This window comes from Aspergillus fijiensis (assembly GCF_003184825.1).
Source record: "Aspergillus fijiensis CBS 313.89 unplaced genomic scaffold BO72scaffold_18, whole genome shotgun sequence".
In the NCBI taxonomy this organism is placed as follows: domain Eukaryota; kingdom Fungi; phylum Ascomycota; class Eurotiomycetes; order Eurotiales; family Aspergillaceae; genus Aspergillus; species Aspergillus fijiensis.
The window spans coordinates 282,762-302,322 of record NW_024468994.1 but is presented as its reverse complement, the minus strand read 5'-3'; the positions used below and the strand labels follow the sequence as shown (position 1 = coordinate 302,322).

Here is a 19,561-nt window from a genome sequence, read left to right as displayed (position 1 = left end):
CGTAGTAGTACTACTAATGAGAAGATGATTCCTGCTGTCTGTGAGGCGCCCAGCGCGTCCTTTGTGCTCGTTTTTGATGGCTTAGTTGGCGGGCTGTGCTCGAAGGCAGGGGGAGGGAACGTGAGGTTATTCGCGATGGTCAGGTTACCACTGGGATTTCTTGTTCTTTACACTCTGCAGCTGCGGTGACGAACTTTGCCTTGGCTCCTAGGATACTACCATGCAAGCCGGTCTCTTGTTAGATGATCTATTGCGCGACCGTCCTGGCTCATCGCCATCCCCAAGTTCGACGGCGTGACTTTCCAGTCGGTAGACACTTCCTCCCACACATGTCAGAGTGATCCCAAAATGAGGAGGCATTCATTCAAGTACGACTTTTTCTCACGACACGCATGAGGTTCCCGCCATTTCAAGATATTTGAGAGTTCACACTCAACCCTTTTCGCCAACAAGAAAAAGCTTTGCCCAACACCCATGGCCTAGCTCTCTGGTTCCCAGTCCTTTTGATTCTACAACAACCCTTGTATGCTAACAGACTCCTCGTTTATGTTGTAATAGATCTTTACTGCCGGCAGACGAACCTTTTCAGCTATACCCTCCGTGATCACCAAGCACATGTCGCATCAACAAACAGCACTCAGATCATCTCCTACCAGAAGGCTGAAGTGTTTTGCAGGTACGCAAGCATCATAATGAGGAGCTCCATGGCCTCCATGGTGAGACAATGATCTCTTTGTTCCGTGCTCTTGAGATTGTTCTCTCATCCTTTCAGCTGTTCTTTTGTCTTTGCTTGCATTCAATCTTTCGATCAAGCTCTCGCCAGTCCTTTCCTTTCAGCTCCACACCAAGAAATCTCTACACATGCATTACAAGGCTAAATCAAAGACTCTTCTAGATTTATCTTCCGAGACCTTGTCGCAAACAAAGCCTGCAGCTTGAATCCCCCACAATGCGATCGGAGATCCTACACACGTTGATACAAATGTCATTCCCGAGACCCAAGCGCTTGAGCCCGACCGTACCTCATCGCACTTTACTCTCAGAACGCTTACAGATATACTTCTCCAAACTTCCTTTGTCGAGTCAACCTTGAAATGCATCTGACAATGCCCTTCGAAGCCCCGTACCCCTGCTGCTAGGATCGAGTCCTGCTATAAATTCAGAGCTTGAACCAACGAACTTCCGCACTATCAACCTCCGACTCTACCATTCATACACTCCTACACTAGACTCACTTTCTCAGCTCAAACACAGGGCCATTCAATCACACAGCATCTTGTTATTTTCGAGTGGAAGAGACAAGATGGCTCAGAGATTCGAACAAGCCATCCTGACCGACGAAGTGGCCGTCATCGAACCCGGAGCCGTGGGCAGCATTACCTTCACCGCTCCAGGCCCAGACTCCGGAGAGAACAAGAAGGACAATGAGAGTGGCGAAATCGAATTCAGAGCCATCGGCACTGCCAAGCTCTTGAGCAATACTGCCGCGGTCGTGGTCATGATCGGCAGCGAGTGCGTGGTGCTCGCAAACATTCCTGCCCCCGCCCCCGTCGAGCCCAACGAGACAGTTGAAGCAGTGACCCGGAACTCGATGAATACATTTCTGGAAGTGTGTCACCGCACGATAAGCCCCGCCGCGCCTCGAAAGTATGTGATCGTCGAAGCCATCTGCCCGATTTTCCGGGCGTGGAAGCTCCCTGATAGAGTGAGCCTTATCGGGAGAATGCTGAAAGAGGCGCGACCGGGGGCTGTGCCGTCAGAAGTTGGATATATGTCTCACCGCGTCACACCTGATGTGACGAAAGGACAGGTATTTGTGGATGCCAGGGTTCATCCGCCGAAGCTTTATGTGAATAATGTGGAGATGCTCCGGGTGCACGTTTTAATCGCAGATGCTGAATAATGGCATCAACTACATCTGGGTGGTTTCCTTTCTCCGGGCGCGGGAATAGGTCCCGTTACGGTAGGGAGGCGAACGAACTCGGAACCCCTGGCACTTGCTTCGATTGATGCCTTAGTACCATCGGTGGTATGTACGTGTGTTGGCCCTTCTTGGGGCCGAGGCTTAGTACCTTAAATACTTCCAGAACAAGAATATAGTGATTACTTGAATTACCTGGTGTTTGTTCCATATCTCCTCCTCTCTCCTACTATTCTCATAATACTCTTCAACAAATGAAACCGACTGGCCCCATTAGAGAGCATTGAGCGATGGCGATATCATGGATGTATCGCATGCATAATCAGCAACAGACTATGGCCGCTACCTACCACTAAGAACAATCCTCTGACCAAAGGTTGTCACATGTAGTCTAATCGATGCCTCAGGCAGAGACGCTGACATTCTTAGGACAAACTTAGGGTTAATTCCTGCATGTTATACCCGCCGTATACCAACCCCCCCCATGTACCATCCATATGTATTCATCATCCCTCTTTTTTTCCAGTAATAATAATAAGAGTAATAGTGAGCAACAAAAGATCAGAACAGGTCTTGTTGATAATGATCAGCTTCCAGCCCGGAATCAATTTGCTGTGATCTGAACAACGTCGTTCTGCCAAGAGATGTGGCGTGGAGCTAGCTAGTCTAGTCGGTGTCTAGTTAGCGCTTGATGTCTTAGTCGTTGCGGATGGCTCTTGGTAGTACAGTCCAAGAGGAATCAATTTGGGGTGCCAGCAGCAACACTCATAGGGCTGACTAGATGCTAGATTTTGTTGTACGAGTGGACAGTAGAAGCGTGTTTAATCCTGTGTAGCTACCTATTACTCTCATTGTCGATAGCCCGCCCTAACGAGAGGAAGAAATACGATGCTTGTATGCATGCAAGACCAGTCTTGGGGTAGCGGGATGGGCTAGGCCGGGTTGGTTGCAGGGATGTTTTTGTGTTTTGGTGTGTACTACGAGCTGATTTAATTAGCGCCCTACCCCACACATTCGGCAAGGGAGGCAGAATTATATGGAAGTTTGGGAGGGCTTTTATTTTTTCTATAGAGTTTTGCGTGGGGTCTGTACGAGGTATCCATGTATGGTAGTACTGTAGTACACATAGGCCGATGTGCTCAGTACTCTACACCCAATCATCTTCGCTATTTCCAGAACCAACCCCCAAAACCAGTGACCATCACCCTACGAAACCTCTTTAATCATGACCTCAACATCCTCCCCAGAAACCTCCATCGATTACCTTTCTTCCAGCTCTCCTCGAACCACCGCATTAATTGTTTCTCGGGGAAGAGCCCCACCCGACGGTAGTGACCTTCTTCATCGATGCATCATGCGCAATAAGAATCCACATGCTTCTGGCATTGCATCCAACTTCATCGACCCCTCAGTCATCCACTCCTCCTCCGCCAGGTCATGATTCAACTCCGGCGCGAGCCACTAGAACGACTGTGTCCGCGGCTTCTTCGCCGCCCAATTTAACCGCCTCAAACCACTCGCCGGGACCTTTTGGGGAATGCCAACTCCGCGGAGCACGGGCGAGGGCCGAGTCTCCTCGAGAGAGGGCATGAATGTTGACGAGCTGGTTAGCGGTGGTACGCGGGAGGGCGCAGGTGTGCGCGACTGTGCGGCCGGGGGTGTGGAGGAGGTCTACTAGAGGCTTTCCGTTGTTGAAGGAGTTGTGGGCTTGGAAATGGGCGGTGCAGATTTTGGGATTGTTTGCGCCAAGGGTGAAGGTGAGTTCGTGGATGGTGCTGCGGTTGGTGAAGAAGAAGGAATGTTTGTGGAGGGGAGGGGGATGGGTTGGTTGTGTGGCCTGTCAGGTAGAAAGGTTGGTTGGAAGTCCGGGTCGACGATGAGGGCGGTGGTTGTCGGGAGTTGGAAGGTGGTGAGGTCGCTGGTGTGCTTGATGTGTGGGTAGCTCTATATTACGGCGTCGATAGTGCCGCTTAGGATGTTGAGGTCGAAGAGGAGGTTTGAGAGAAGGGGATGTGTGAGATTAGGAAGGAGAAGCCCTAGTTGGCACTGACCCAATAGCGGTCGCAGCCTTTGTAGGGACGGATGTTAGGTCGAGGCGCGAGCCACCGCGGTTTGATGTTTGGGTCAGTGGTGGTCAATTGGGTTTGGGCTGTACTGCACTCACTTATCAAGTGGGCTGCTGTACTGGTCGATAATGGAGACCCGCACCGTTTGGTCGGCGGGTGGGATGTCGATCGGGGCAGTGGACGGGGGATGGAGGTGCTCATGCTTCGTTGATTGTGGCTTGTAGAGTTATTGAGATGGAGCAGCGGCGCTATGCTAAGGATACGATCGACGAGAAGCTGGTGTAGATGATGCGTCCTGCGTTGTTGTTGATGTTGTAGATGCGACGATGATGCAACCGCCGGAGATCTTTGGGAGAGGGCGGCGGTCCGCCATGAAACTGCCGTCGCACCTCCGCTCCGCCTGCTCCGCTCCACATCCGCCTTTTGAATTCTTGTGGGCAGGTCTGAATAGCATCACGCATCTTGAAGCAGTGTTCCAAGCATTTTATGTTCCGGCTAGAGCTTAAATCAGCATCGCTCTCATACTACCACATAATTAAGTCTATCATATTCAAATTTTCCATTCCTTTCTTAGCTATAACTTACAGGCTAAACTGTTCTTACGCATCTCCTACCGAAACCTCGCCATTATGGCTACTGCAGCATAATCCACTTGCGGTTTGGGCCCTGACTGCATCTTCAGCGATTAACAGACGTTTTCTTTCACGCGGCCAACCGACCAGCATCATTTACGGACAACCTCACGACGGCTCTATTGTACCTAAGAGTAGAAATCAGGATACGAGAGCTGTGCAATTACACCGCACAATACCTCAACGAATGCGTTTGTTGGAAGCCTTGGTTGTGATTCACGCCACGGATGAGAAGCATGGCCTGACGTCGCCATATGATGCCTTCCGGTGGGTGAGGCATGGATCGACGTCAAGGCGACTGCGGCGAATCATCGGCATATCGAGGTGACACATACAAAGGGTGTATCTTCTGTAAGCAACATAGCATTTGAATGTATCCCGAGGTCGGAGATACAGTGAGTGTACTCAATTGGCTTGAATGACCTTGAATGGATAGCAAGTATAGTACATGCCAAACAGCACAGTATACTCCAGCTAAGCACCATCAACATTCTCACCGCATCAAACAAGTTTACCTACCTCAAGAATTCGCCTCCCTCCATTTCAAGCTATCAGGGAAGCAAAGCAAACAACCCCTACATCCTATTCATCCAAATACCTCCCCGTCATCATCAAAAGTCCCAAGTGGCAACCTACCTGTCCCGAAGTACTGCCCCCTACGGGTATGGTACGGTACATATGCATCACCACACCCCCGTGGCACCTCACACCACTTCCCTCCTCATCAAAGCCCGGGGCCCCAGAATAACATCATACCCTACGTATGTACACATGTCCTCCGAGTATCCATGCCGTCCTTCCATCCATACAAACCCAAGCAACCGAACGAAGTGGACCCAACGCCCCCCAAAGCCTCAGTCAGCCCTACCACAGCACACCATCCCACACCACACAATCACATGAACCCAACCCAACCCATCGCCCCAGACCCTACGTCAAGATACCCCCACAAGAAAAGCAGAAGCAGCCGCATCCCCCCATTCAGCCCGCGAATCCTTCCACAACCGTACTAAGGTACAGCACAGTACCCACTAGTAGCCTCAGACCAGACACCCCAGCAGCTCCACCGCACACCTAGTGCTCAAACCAAGTATACACCCACCCAATCGTTCCCGACCCCCCTCCCCACACCCACTCAACATCAAACTCAATGATCGAAGCAATGACACAAATGTGGCAATTTGGTCATACAAGCTGGGCCTCGGGCGGCGGTGCTACGGAAAGGTGAGTGGGTACTAAGGTAATCCGTGAATTGTACACATGAAAGGAAAAACTGTTGACGGTATGGATGGCATGGCCATTGGATGGGAAGATGGGCAAGTCATCCGATTGGCGGTCGATAAGGTACGGACGGGGGTTGCATCATCGTTGCGTTACGGGACCTTGAACCTTTTCACATACAGTATGTGAGTTACTCATCGTTTAGGCGAGGGTTTCGCTGGGAGAGTTGCCGGCGGGAGGGGGGGGGGAGGGGTTTTGATTGTGGAGTAGGTTTTTGTTGAGTTCTTTTTTTTTCTTTGCTTGTAGGTTTTGGATTGAGGGAGGGTAGGTACGTGGAATTGAGTTGGGTTGGGTTGGGTTGTGGGCGTGATTTGACTCATACATGAATACTACCTCTTTGCTTAGTTTGCTTCAGTTGTGTGTAAGTTAGGAGGTGGTTCTGATTAAGCGGGTGCATTAAACTAGGTATGCATCCTTTGTGCGCTAGACTGGTTTCGGTTATTCACTTCCTCCGTGGGTCACATGAGTTGACCGGGGGGATTCTGGGGATGTCGGGTCTGGGGTTTTGAGTCATTGAGTGGGAGAAACCAATCGGACGATTATCAGGAATCAATGACAGGAAAGAAGACCATACACCCAATCATTGGAGGGACCAGTTTGTTTGACTTGTTTTTCATTTTGTTGTTCATTTTGTGATGTTTTGATCTAGAGGTTTGACTTTTTGATAGACACAAAAAAAATATGTAAATACATTCCCAATGCATATCCAATGCTCTGTGCTGTCTGGCCGCATCCCAGTTCGCTGTGCTCCGATCCTTTCTTGCAATTAAGACCGTTGATCATGTAAATAGCTCTGCACACCAACGCCAAGCTAGTAATGGAACCCGTCCACAAGAAAAAGAAATGATGATCGAAATTCGAACTCCGCTGGTTATATGTATAGATGAATAGATGGTGGTGGTAACAGGTTGAAAGGAAAAAAATGAAAATCGTGGCTTCGTGGCGTCATAATTAGAGATTAGAGAGGTGGTAGATTGAGGTGGGTTGGTGGTGGGTTTTCGAGGTTATGTTTGGTCGGATTTGAGACATGTTTTGTAGGAGAAGAGGTGAGCTGTTTTGAAGATAGGATGTCGAGGTGTCAAGTGAGTTGAGAGACGAGTTGAGTAATTGATGGTGTCGTGGAAAATCAACCTGCAATCCGAACAGGCAGGCATTGCCCCGGCGAAGGCCAGAAGTGTTTCCTTTGCACCGTCTTTTCCAAGCAGTTGCGGCCCTTCTCGAGAAGTCCTTCCTTCTCCTTCTCCTTTTCGGCAGCGGGGGGTGCCGAGACGTGGAAGCTCACGTGGACTGTGGTGGTCTCCAATTCGGAGGTAGCCTTGTCGGCAGGCTCAGTCGAGGCTGGCTTCATCAAGGTCTGGTCTTCGTCCTTGCGGTCGTCGGGCAGCTTCTTGTTCTCATCGTCCCGGTCCTCCTCATCCTCGGACTCGTCGTCCTCCATCTCGAACGAGTTGATGCGCGTCGACATATCCTTCTGCGCCCATTCCATGGACCGGCAGTGCAGGCGGAAGTGTCCAAGGCAGCGACGGATGTCCGGGTCGGGAGCAGTAGCCTCGCGGGCCAGTTTCTGACGCGACAGGGTGGTGAGCTTGTAGGGGAGGGAGGTCTTGTCGGCGAGAGGGGGCCAGCGCTTATTCATGGAAGGGTTGTTGGAGGAGAGCGGAGAGGAAGAAGTCTTAGGGATGATATCGATGGTTGTAACCGCCATTGTGTTGACGAATGGTTGATATAATAGGTATGATGATGAGGATGATTCGAGATCACTTGGATGAATACTCCCTAGGTGGGAGTGTCAAGATGTGACTCAATTACTTGGAGGATGTGATTAAGTGCTAGTCGCGCGTGCGAGTGCAGCGTAGTAGATGTGGATACAATGCCTAGGAGGGGAGTGGCTTGAAGGCGCGACGATTGACTTTTGAGTGATCTGGAGTGAAAATCTGGAGAGAAGAAGTAAAAATGAGAAGAGCCTGAAAGAGGAGAGGGGGGAGGTAGAGAGAAGAAATATGGCGGAGGGGAGTCGGCAGAGGGTTCTGGAGGAGCTGGAGGGGAGGGGAGGGGGGGGGGAAGGGAGGAACCGCGCCCAGCAGCGCACTGCACAGTGGGAAAATTACCACAGTAGTGGTGACGGAACTCCGAAAAGAGAAATCCGGGTTGGTGAGTCGTGACCATCTGATCTGGCAGATTCTGCAAGCGGAAGATCCCCGGGTCTAGACTCGTTACACCACGCGCCTATTTACCTGTGCACCACACTATTGTATGTATCAAGCCACCACGTTTTCTGTACGAAAGGGTATGTATTGTTTCTCTGCCTACATTCGCTACAGTCATCATGCTATCGATCCCCTCCATCGGGTGATGAATGAAAGTCGTGGTGAGCGACAGAGATTAAATCTGGACGGCAGAGAGTATGAGTAAAACCCAGTTGGGAGGAGGCGAAAAAGGGAACGCGCACGTCTTCCCACATGGAAAAAGGTATGTACGATGTACAGTCAGCATTCGGATGATCTTTACTGCTCTCCAGCCCTTGTTACCGGGGAAAGCAGCAGAGAAAAAAAAAAGAGTCAAAAAAGGGCCTCGACTTGACTCCACCTTACAAAAATGGTCGGGCAGCTGACCTTTGTAGTGGGTCCGGGTCCGACGGCAATCCATGGAATGTTCGACACCGGCGAGCGAGTCTGGTCAGGCTTGGGAACTGGAGCGAGGTTCTCTGCCTTAGTAAGAAAGTGAGTTGGCTGTGGGCGCGCGCGTTTCCGGGAGTGGGCTTCCGCTGAGTTTTTTTTCCAATTGTGTCAACCTCTCGCGACCCCTTTCTTCTGATTGTCTCTCATCTATACTTCGTACAAAAGCCCATATCTCCCATCTCGATAACAAACCCACGAAAATGAGGGGTAAGCAGGTCGGTTTTCCAACGGCCATTGACCCTGTCCCATGTGCAGCTCCAGAACTTTAGAATGCCTGAACAAGCAGCAAGGGATATGCGTGGCCGTCCGCGTGATTGGCTCAAATCTGCGGGGTCGTGATCTGAAAGAGGACTAGTGCCCCTTGCTAAAGACAGTAACACTAATCCAGATCGACCCTAGAGCAACCCTCAGTGCCCTGTGCGCTTAGGGTTGCAGGGGAAACGCTCGCCGGTGTGCATGTGGGAATTGGGGAAGGGAGAGCAAAAATCCAGTGTCCAGGTGATTCTATAACGACCTAGAACCTTAACACTTGCTCTGTGCTGTTCCTTCGGCGCTTTTTCCTCCTAATAAACCTGGCGGGGTTGGGGACTAGGTAGTTTCGGAGTGCCCCTCGACTCGTAGTCAGGTACGCGCATCTTGGTTTTTTCTTTTTTTTATCCTTTTTCTTTCCCCTTTCGCTGCACTTTCCTATTCCCCCTTTCCAAATAGATTACTAAATTTGCTTAGCAACAGCAATATCGCCCGAGTCAATGATGACCGACTCGGGATCGGTTTTCTGCTCTATGGAAGCCGATCAGTGGCGCGTGACTAATCTTCCTTTCCTTTTCTCCCAAAAGGCCGCCAAGAAAAGAATGAGCCAAAAAGTCACCTAACCCGATTCATCACACCACAACAAGCATGATGTCAAAAAAGTTCTCCTACGGTCGGCGCAGTAAACATTTTCCGAATGTATTCAGCCCCCCCTGCCCCCGGGGTTACGAAAACATGATCTCATTCATTGTTCATGATTGACAACATGACAATGACTCGGGAGGCGAACCTTAAGGTTAATCAGAAGGTTTTTCGTGGATCGACTTTTGGACTTTTTGGTATTTGGTTTGACTCTCCAATAGTTCCGTCCGGTTCCAGAGCGATTGGATTGGAAGCATTCCCTTCGGTTGGAGTGGGTTCTGGGGAATGCGATCCGGAGAGAGACAAGAAAGAGAGGGTGGGAAACCTTGAAGGGAAGGGGTGTGTGATAGCAGAGTATGGGGTGACTTTGCGATGTCGATGTCGATGTCGATGTCGAATGTCGAATGTCAGATCTCATGGTTGATGATGGACATCAAGCGCAGTGATGACGGCATACCATGTTATCTATCATGGACACATCCTTTTTGTGTTTGTTCACGCCATTTGCCTTGGAAACCGAGCATGGCGATTGGATTTCTTTGGTTCTTTGGCTGTTAGCTGGTGTCTTGAGTGTGCAGTCGCAAGCCACGGAGAAATTAGTCTCCATCGTGAGATAGATAGACCACAATGGCCCTCCCCCGTAATGCCCGGTATCAAACTAAGATTCCCGTAATTGACCCGGTCTGGCCTGGCCTAGCCTGGATCGAGTTCGGATAGACCACGTAAGTAAACTAGGGTGTTACTGAGTGACACCGGCTAATCATGCCAGGATGTCTTCCATGCCTTCCCGTGGCATTTTTCCCACCACTGGGAGTCGTCCTGGATCAGCTCGTGGGCGCTGACTGGTGTAACAACTGCGCTGGATTTACGGTGATACTCAGGCAGCCAGCACTGCATCCAACCGCAGAACCCGACCAGACCCGATGTTTCTGCCAACTATGTCCGGAGTCCTCCGACGACAATGCCTTGATCACAGCACCGCAACAACAGTAGAGCACTACGACTCATTCGTGACACGCCACAACCGCCATCCACCTCATCTTTCGGTGATAGCACAGTTCACTTGACTGGGACCGAAAAAGCCACACATAGTGTCCAGAGCCCATCATCCGTCCCCCGGCGGCCGTACGGTAACTGCAGCATTCTTCTTCTTACAAGCCGCCCACGCCATCCATCCATGTGTGGCTGCAGGTATATTTTTTTTACGTCCAGTAGTTTACTGTATGTTATGGCGTGCCGTGCAATTCGATCACGAAGAACCCTGATTTAATTCGATTCGATCGTGTGCTTCCGATTCGATTCGATCTTACGGTCGGTCCCCGCAGCTCAGTTTTGGTCGTGGTCATGGTCTTGGGCGCTCAACTCTACCGTCTGTACATACTTAGTAGATTAATGAAAAGCCGGGCTCCTCCAGATCCTCCGTATGTTCCATCAACCACCGAATCACAAGGCATCACAGATGCACAGTAGTGGACAGGGAAGGGGGCCTGAGACCACGGGCGGGCCATGCCGGATTGCTGCTGCTGCTGCTGCTGCTGCCGCTGCCGCCACAGCCTCTGTCCAGTCATTCAACATAGTCCTCAAATCAGGGTATCTTAGAACAATGCCTTTATCCGGGATGGATGGGAGTCAAACTACCCGAAGGCGGAAAGAGCATAAGCCCGTAGGACCCTCCCCCTCATCCCCCGGGGCGGGCGGACAGAGAAATCCTACTTATGAGTAGAAGGATTGGTGAGTTTGGTGGCACATAGTTACATGTTATTCGAGGATTTTCCCTCGCCTCCAGGTTTCTGCCGGAGCGGCGCGGGCTAGAACAAGTTTGGCGAGATGAAGGTTTCCATTGTCTGTGTCGATCTATTCTAGAGCAGTTGATCGTGTTTCGAGTAAAGCAGGTTTGTTATCAATGATGAGGGGATGGGGGGAGAGGGAAGGGCCTTTCTAGACCCCCGCTTATCATTGTCGATCTGTGTGCTGGATGGAATCGTGTCTTTGTGGGGGATGTGATTGGGTGCGATGCGCGCGTGGTGGTGTGGTTTTGGATGCAGTGCAGTGGCTTGGACCCTTGTCCTTGTTGCCATGATCCCTTGGCGTTCGATTGGCGAATGGAATTGGCAGTCTGGGTGTCTACTGGGTAGGGTTTCTTGCTGGGATTGAGTTAGTATCGTAAATAGACTCTCTGAGTGTCTTGAGTCTTGTACTTTGGTGCAAAGAGGGGAATCTAGATTGTGGGTATAGTGCCCTGTGCACATGGCTCTGCCGTCTTAGCTTGGGTATACTTAGTATGTATGCAGCTCTCAAAGGGTCTTGTTCGTTGCATGTCGAGCATTATTTCCTCACTTGTACAAGATTATGGAAAGATGGGGGGTGGGAGGTTCTTATCGGAACCCAAGATATTCATACAGAGCTCAAAGCTTGCAGTTTGGCCTCGACGAAAAAAAAGGTAAGATTTGTATTTGCCAGGAGATGAGAAAGATACATCGCTGGGACAATGGTACTGGAGACCTTGTTCATAGATAGGTAAGTACGTAGCTTTGAATGAATGGTTGCTCTTCCGACAGGGTTCAGCTCAACATTCGACTTCCTTTTTCTGTTCCTCTTTTGGAAGGGTTGGGCATTTCATATTTTTATCTCGTGGTTTTATGATGTCTAGTAACGTTTGAGGTCAGTTCGAGCAAAGGTTTTCATGCCTTCTTCGATTTGCACCCTCCATTATATGCCGCGCCGCAAGCTCGATGATCCGCCTGGAGCGTGCGTGAGACGACTAGGCGCTGAGAGGGCCAGGTTTTGAGGTGATATTTTCTAGGGGACATTGTCATCAGAGCAGGGGAAGGCAAGCAACAAGAGCAAAGGGTCCGAGAACATGGCTTTGTTTATTCTGTACGGACATAGGAAGGGCGCAGGGGAGAAGATGTCGTGCGCGTGGAGTCCTGGCGTGAGTATGGATTATCACCCGGCAGTTTGGCCTCGATTCAGTCAAATTGCCCATTCTCGTTCATTCTCTATTCTAGTGACTCGGGAGACTGGAAGTCGTATCTTGGGTTAGGACCGGGCGAGGCAGATACACTTTAGCATTCGATGCTGGATAAGACAGTCCCCAAGGGAGAGGGCACTGGCTCTAAAATGCTGGAACAGAGATTCAACACTTTGTTGCATACGTTGACTTGTATGTATGTTTGGGCTAGTACTTAGTGACATACCTACTAGTCAGTTGATACCGACTTTTTGGATCCCGAGGAACTGTTCGTGCTTGGCATATTAGCTCATGCTTATTGTAGTGGCAGAAGATGGTGATTGGTTGAGACGTTGGGATGAGAAAGATGAGATGAGTGTGGTTTTGGAGAAAAGCGGGGCGGGCGGGGATCGGGCCGCGATATAGTTCCTTTGGTCGGCGCGATGCGCGGATGGGGAGAAATTCCAGTTCCAACCTTATGTCCCGCGAGGTGCTCTTGTCGGGCCAAATCTACAATGAGATATCATGAAGAGAGAGACATGAAGCGATGGTTATGGTTGGCTCTAAAGATATTGAGGATCTTGGGGAAATTCCATGAGCAGGTTTTTGGATAAGAGGTATGGATGACTGCTTGAGTAGGACAGGAGTGCTTGAGGTGCTTGGGTAATAAGATGCTTGATTGGAGAATTGAGAATAGCTCGTTTGCCAGAGAAAGAAAAGGTCTTTATCACCTTAAAAACACAGAGCGCTAACCGAGATCATCATCCGCAAGTCTTTAACCTGATATTTCTCCACACCCAAGCCGCTGTATTCTGCTACAGCCCGACTGGTCACAAGCTGTACCCCCCGTCAACCATGAGGCCGGTCCCATAGACAAAACTGCTCATTGGCGATGCCAAGAATAAGATGGCGCTCGCGATCTCCTCAGTCTCCGCTACTCTCTGCACCGGGGCGCTGAGGATCTCTGCAGACAGCTCGCCAGAGTCCAGCTCTGACTGAATCAATGAGGTGCGAAACCAGCTGCGATCAGGTCAGTATCGGAGGCAATCTGGAGAAAGTAGTTACAAAAGTCCTAGATCCGTATACACACCCTGGACACACTGCATTTATACGGATTCCCTCTGCGGCGTAGATTTTGGCATCCTTCAAGGTGTTGATGATCAGTGTGGACCGTTCTTCATGAGCAAAGGGAGTATACTGACCGATTTCGTCAATCCCATAACCGCTACATGATATTGTCAGAAAGGCTTTCCATGCATATATCGTTAGTCACAGGGGCCCCTACCATGTTTGGAAGACACATAAGCTGTAGTGGGGAGCACAGTCGACGGCGTCGTAAGTCCCAAGGCTGATGCGACATTGACGATGACGCCTCGGCCTTGGCGGACATTACGGGGTCTGCCATCGCACAAGTCAGGCCATGCAGAATTCAGGCAAACCCCTCAGGGGCAGTGATTGGGAGCCTGGGGTAGACGGGAGAAGAGACTATACTCTTGCGCAAGCATCTGCCGGATAGCAGCCCTTTGGCATAGCCATACCCCGGTCAGGTTAACTCGAATGACTTTCTCCCAGTCCTCCTTGCTCAGGTCGGGCGTTGACTGGAAGGGCTGGCCAACGCCAGCCGCGTTGATGACAATGTCCACTCTCTGGAACGCGGCCACCGTCTCTTGGAAGGCGGCCTCAACGGCTGCTTCATCGGTCACATCCGCCGGCACGATAAGCACCTGCACAGTCGGGTGGCTTGCTTGCAAGGCCTGGTGCACGTGGTCCAGGCCCGACGGATCGATATCCACTAAGGTCAGTGCTGAAATGCCGTTCGCTGCGAGGTGCAGGGCTGTCTGCTCTCCGACACCTGCCTGTAGAGTCAGTCTTGGGGGCCAGTTCGCTTCCAGAAATCGGAGCACATGGTCAGTAAGCTTTCTCTCTTACCCGAGCCAGCTCCGGTGATCAGGGCGGTTCCTTCTACTTGGCACGACATGATGGATGTTACTGTTGGGTTCAGCTCGTGGAAGGAATCATTTGTCTCGACCTCAAGACCCTTGCTTTCCGAAGTCATACGTGCAGTGGAAAATAGAGAAGGTGTGTGGTGAGAGGGGGAGGAGAGAGGGAAAAATAAAAACAAGATAGTAGTATACATGCATTCACTTTACTACTATTCCTACCGACCCTCTGTTCGGACCACCTGACTTCCCGGGCTGAGAAGACTTGGCGGTGTACTGTAACTTACAGTACATACTAAATTATAAGGTACCTGAGCGCACGTCGGCCCAACTACGTGCATGCAGCCGATTAGTCCATTTTTCTGCCGTCACTACTAGGTATCATCGAGGGATGATATGTCGACCAAAGAAATCGGTCTCGTTATAGGTAGCATAAGCGCTGAACTGTATGCTAGGTAATGTATGACCTTCGGGTAAGCTTCCAATCTGGTAACTATCGGAGTCTAAGACAAGCTACTGGTGGCTAGAATGCAAGTAAGAGATGTGCTCAATAATTGGTTATGTATTATGGATGGAAGATCCCGCCATAAGTTGAAAGAGTACAAGACAAGGAACCGTGGGTGACTGACCGGACGTAATTGAATTCATTTTGACATGACAGCTCCAGCAGTAGTTAACGATGTTTTCAGAGACTGCCCTTGGATCTTGAAAGATTTGATTTATTCTCTTTTGCCATCGAAGATTGACGCATGCGTATGTTGTTGGAGCCCTAGCTGGCGAAAGGCTGCAGATTGCTGATCTCAAACGCCAACTCAGACGAGACGAAAAAGAAAGTCTGTGGGTGTAGAAACTGAGGGTTGGGTAAAGCTCGCAGGCCAAAGGTTTATCACAAGACACAAAAAGGGACATGATGCAGGTATGGCTGTTCTTCTCCAAGTAGCCAGGTCTGAAAAGGAGATGTTAAAGTCTCGTACAATGGACTAAATGTACACAGCCACATTTTCCATTCAAGCACCACCAGGACTTGTACAATGTATGTAGCGGGACCCATCTTATTTAGTTGGAGCAGAATCCAAGACAAATGAGGCATGCCCTTCTGCTGAAATCCCAGTCTGTAAACAGTTCTCGAGCGAGTTGATCCAAGCGGCAGAGGAAGTCTACATAAACACCGTCTTGTCTCCCAAGACACCCTGACCCTGATGTCTCTAGCAAGTCGACGGGATTCTACCTTTTGCGAGTGCTATATCTGTTTCGAAAGCATTGGCGAACGTAAGTAACTCCTTGAAACATGGCTGAGAGTATTCCCACCGAGATTTTCGAAGCGCAGCGTGAACCTCGCCATGATCTTGGTGATCAAATTGTGGATTCCCATGTGGCTCGCATCCTCGATCTAAGCAAGATCCCTAACTTCATGTGTGGATACGATGCGCTCTCTATCTATGGGGCACCGTTGCACGAGGCTACGGAACGTGACTGGGTGGTTCCCGATGAGCATATCGCCCAGGCAATAAGAGTCTTCACGCAGGCTGGGTTTTTGCAATGTCCACATCGGAGCGAATACGAAAGACTCGGCAAACTCGGGTTGTTGCACAACTTCGACGATCCCGAACCCGACCCTTTGGGAGAGCTCGATCCATGCCCCTAAAGTGTCGATTTCCATATACCGGACTATCACTTCCACTTGAGCTTTGACTCGGCTAACCGAAACCCACGAGCGATAGGTTATACACTGACACGTGCTATTCATCTCTACCGCATGTCGCGGCTTTTCCCGACATTTCCCATCCCACCCATTGGCGCTCCCACTCGCGATGATCCATACTATCGGCTCACGTCGGACGGCCGCATTCGGTTGTTTGCCACTGCGATAGCAAGTGGCCCCGGGGGCGTCAGTCTGATGACGCGGCCTTCCATCCCGTGAAGATTCCTCACTTGGCCCGCTGGGTGGAGGTCCACCAGCTGCGGATTCTCCGCAACTTGCCCGCCGCGAACACTGATGGTGAATTCATGGGCGTGCGCTGGGAAAGCGCTCCCAGGCCGCATAAATACATGATGTTGCTGGTGCGGTACCAGATGAATGTGGATATCACGGAGCTGTCGGAGCCTTGGCGCACATTGACGGCCCTGTGGTAGGAGGTTTCGCCGGAGTATGACAACCAGAAGCCTTATCCGAATCACCGTTCCCGGAGGAAGCAGATGGATAGCGACTACCACAAGTACCTGTACGAGCTATGCATCAACATGAAGAGACGCGGTGAGCTTCCACCCCCGGAGGGAGAACGTATTCACCTAGCAGGTCTTAAGGAGTTTGTGTCGTGGTTAGAGATGCTCGACATCGAGTCCAACTCCGCTGACCTGGAATAAAGCAGTCTATGGTCTGTCTGTCCTTCCAGCGCAGATACATAAAAACAAGGCTCCCTCGTCTACGTGAATGATGCGAATTCCTACCAAAAGATCTTGCTAGATCTTAGTCCCAAGGGCACTGTCTATGAAGTCCAGGCATATACCAACGCATGGTGTATGCAGCCTTTCCTCATAGGTCAGAATGTGTCCTTGCTGTCGGGAATTCAGTCAAATGGTAATAGAACAAGCAGCACAGAATTCTGGGTATGAGAATACTTCGTCACCTGAGCGCTCTCGTGCATTTCCCTCACAGCTCTACTATTGCCAAGTTCAATCAAAGAGTACCTTTGATCTCCCCAAGGATGCAAACCGTGCCACCACAGCACTGTCACGGAGCCTTTTTCCTTTTCTTTTCTTTTTTTTCCCCGGAAAGGCAAGACTGCTCTGATTCCAGGCCTGTCGACGTCTCTGTACAAACGAGCTTTCTGCTCGCCGCAAGGCTTGACAGGTTGTGAGACAAGATGGCTTTGTTCTTGTTCGTTCTCTCGAAGTAAAATGCCAGAACACAAGGATATAATCAAGCCAGGCAGCGCCCGTTAGCATCCACTAATCCATCAGGCAGTCTTTTTTCCCCGTTACTCTTGAACGACAGGCAGTACTCACACCTTACTTGCATTCCAACTTTCTATCTCCAAGATGCTTGCAGCTGTTGATCTCCGTCCCCTTGTTGGTCTTCTCTTCGTTCTCTTCTCCTTTATCGCTGGCTGCTATCTCGCTAGGTTTCCTGTTCCCCATTCCGTGAATGAAGCAGAAAATGAAGGAACAGGGTTTGATGTCCTTGAGTATGACTCTTAGCTCCCACGTCTTTTATAAAATCTGCGATTGCTGATTACCTTCATAGCGCGCGCGGCTTGGTTCAGCAAGCTGCCGTGGAATTACTCGGGACATTGAGAGAGGTTGTTGCCTCATTGAAATCGTTCAAGGATCACGACTGGAAAATCCTGATTTCCGGTGACTTAGCCGTCGCCCACTGGACTGAGCATGCAGAGAGATACGTATGAGCATCATATACCACCCCATTATGGCGGTGGCCGAGCTGAACATTCGAACAGGAGCTTGAATTCACCATTGTGCTGCCCGACAAGCTCAAGCCAGATGACTTACTGAACAGACTGCGCCGGCACTATGAGCCTAGGCTACGTGAAGATCCAAGAAACAAAGGCTCTTTTGACTGGGGGAGAATGGGTCCCCTTTAGATGAAGACTTGCCTGAACGCCAGGGCATACGACCGGAGAGGTCATGCCAAGTCTGTCTAGCATCTTCTTGTCCTCTGCAATGGAACAGAATACTGAAAAGCGTTGGGAAAGGCTCGATACAAGATACTCCGCAAGAACAGAATTCTGCTGTAAAAAAAAAAAAAACTACCATGGGATGAACAGATCCCTCCGCTGGAAAAGTGAAGATGGCCTCCGGGACTTCTTGATTGTTTTCCGTGGTGGGTTCCGTGACCAAAACATGTGTGGTTAATCCAAAGTATACCTGATAGTTCACATTGTCATCTTTGAATCGTCATTTTCCTTTCTGTAAGACCGGCTTTCCTGCGTCATCAAAGGCCTGTCAATGGTAGCTAGGATACTATTGATGCTGCCGCCTCCTCGAGGACGCCCGCCAGCAGTGGGGCAGCAAAAGACTGACAATAGCCGAGTGCTAACAAGCTCGTCCTTCTCCTCGCATGACTATCGACTAAGTATTTAGCTAAGATATGTTCGCGATATAATGGTAGAAGCTTCACCCTCTGAGTTCCAGCGTAACTTGCTCTGTTCAAGAGATAGAAGAATGATGAGCTAGCTACCTTGACGACTAGAGCGCAGTGGATGCGCCCCTGTCGGCATTCCTGAGAAAGCCCGACCACGTGATCCAGGGCGGCTCACCAGGCATGCTTTTGTACAGTTGTATAGCCTCACCGTTTGCTCTAGAAGGCCGTTCTGCCGCCCTTCGCACGGACTGCCGCACCCCATCAAAATACTACTACGTACAGCCCCGCTCACGCTCGTTTTAGCTAGCTAATCAAACAACCTACCACCAGAAATCCAAGATGTCGCCCATCCCTGAGCCGAGCTTCATCGATTCGCTACATACCCATCTGCACAATCACATCCATAGAATCCGATGTATATCATACACGCCCTACCTGTGAATCGAGAGTCCAAGGTGCACGGAGCATGTACAGTACTGGGTGTGCATGCATGGTATTTATAGCAAGTGGCGCCTATGAGCTTACCAACCCGTAGTCAAGCGGACCGGTCATCTCCAACGCTCGATCCCACCCATCGCCGCAGAGACCCTGCCCCCTACTCCCTTCTCCATCGGATCTTCTCTCGGGTCATTGGGGTAGGTGGCGGGAGCCGATCGATCTCTCTCTGGGCAAGGGCGCTGGCAGTATATAGCATCCGAGGCAGACTCCGACACTACAGTCCCGCTCACGTCATGCAGCGTTAGGAGAGCTACTTGGCTCTTGTGCTTCGAGGGCTTGAACTCGCCCCCAGCGCCGAGCCTGGAGCTCACTGGAACGTGCATGTCGATGATACCGGGGGGGGGGCTATGCAATGGCCAAATGCTTACTCTTCCCACTCCTGTCAACAGGAAGAGACTTGTAGACCCACTCGTGATCGAAGAACCGCTCCCTGACGCATTCGCAACCATACTCGGTGCTCAACCATCGATTTGGATTATCGATCGACACGCCATGTAGTGAGAAGAAACTACCCCCTGTCCCGGACGGACACTCCGCTCGGAACAAGCAAATTCACATGCCACCTGGAGGGCCGCGATTGTCTCTTCCGTTGTCGAGGCGGTCTT

The 19,561-nt window shown here is 50.6% G+C and overlaps 7 protein-coding genes across 7 annotated transcripts; 4 read left to right on the top strand and 3 right to left on the bottom strand.

Annotated features, from left to right (window-relative positions):
* Window positions 1-945: 945 nt before the first annotated feature.
* BO72DRAFT_507570 (uncharacterized protein) lies at window positions 946-1,903 on the top strand (the record flags this gene model as incomplete). Its single annotated transcript, XM_040949263.1, has 1 exon — window positions 946-1,903. Exon 1 carries the CDS (start codon window positions 1,304-1,306, stop codon window positions 1,901-1,903), a length of 600 nt encoding a protein of 199 aa, XP_040802242.1. The 5' UTR covers window positions 946-1,303.
* A 1,083-nt stretch (window positions 1,904-2,986) lies between these two features.
* On the bottom strand, window positions 2,987-5,161 carry BO72DRAFT_485428 (uncharacterized protein; the record flags this gene model as incomplete). Its single annotated transcript, XM_040947891.1, has 5 exons — window positions 2,987-3,696; window positions 4,086-4,204; window positions 4,251-4,511; window positions 4,955-5,042; window positions 5,139-5,161. The coding sequence occupies 5 exons, from the start codon at window positions 5,159-5,161 to the stop codon at window positions 3,357-3,359; spliced, it is 831 nt and encodes a 276-aa protein (XP_040802241.1). The 3' UTR covers window positions 2,987-3,356.
* Window positions 5,162-6,815: 1,654 nt separating this feature from the next.
* On the bottom strand, window positions 6,816-7,879 carry BO72DRAFT_78586 (uncharacterized protein). The gene has a single exon (XM_040950715.1). It carries the CDS (start codon window positions 7,603-7,605, stop codon window positions 7,027-7,029), a length of 579 nt encoding a protein of 192 aa, XP_040802240.1. The 5' UTR covers window positions 7,606-7,879; the 3' UTR covers window positions 6,816-7,026.
* A 5,370-nt stretch (window positions 7,880-13,249) lies between these two features.
* Window positions 13,250-14,397, bottom strand: BO72DRAFT_495374 (SDR family NAD(P)-dependent oxidoreductase; the record flags this gene model as incomplete). Its single annotated transcript, XM_040948543.1, has 6 exons — window positions 13,250-13,439; window positions 13,510-13,562; window positions 13,622-13,644; window positions 13,705-13,817; window positions 13,911-14,271; window positions 14,349-14,397. 6 exons carry the CDS (start codon window positions 14,395-14,397, stop codon window positions 13,250-13,252), a joined length of 789 nt encoding a protein of 262 aa, XP_040802239.1.
* Window positions 14,398-15,312: 915 nt separating this feature from the next.
* On the top strand, window positions 15,313-16,126 carry BO72DRAFT_78540 (uncharacterized protein). Its single transcript, XM_040950714.1, has 2 exons — window positions 15,313-15,392; window positions 15,482-16,126. The coding sequence occupies exon 2, from the start codon at window positions 15,648-15,650 to the stop codon at window positions 16,002-16,004; it is 357 nt and encodes a 118-aa protein (XP_040802238.1). The 5' UTR covers window positions 15,313-15,392; window positions 15,482-15,647; the 3' UTR covers window positions 16,005-16,126.
* Window positions 16,116-16,723, top strand: BO72DRAFT_526995 (uncharacterized protein; the record flags this gene model as incomplete). Its single annotated transcript, XM_040950076.1, has 3 exons — window positions 16,116-16,247; window positions 16,319-16,438; window positions 16,493-16,723. The coding sequence occupies 3 exons, from the start codon at window positions 16,116-16,118 to the stop codon at window positions 16,721-16,723; spliced, it is 483 nt and encodes a 160-aa protein (XP_040802237.1).
* Window positions 16,724-17,246: 523 nt separating this feature from the next.
* Window positions 17,247-18,073, top strand: BO72DRAFT_447277 (uncharacterized protein). The gene is made up of 3 exons (XM_040944497.1): window positions 17,247-17,544; window positions 17,604-17,757; window positions 17,815-18,073. Exons 1-3 carry the CDS (start codon window positions 17,399-17,401, stop codon window positions 17,956-17,958), a joined length of 444 nt encoding a protein of 147 aa, XP_040802236.1. The 5' UTR covers window positions 17,247-17,398; the 3' UTR covers window positions 17,959-18,073.
* Window positions 18,074-19,561: the final 1,488 nt, after the last annotated feature.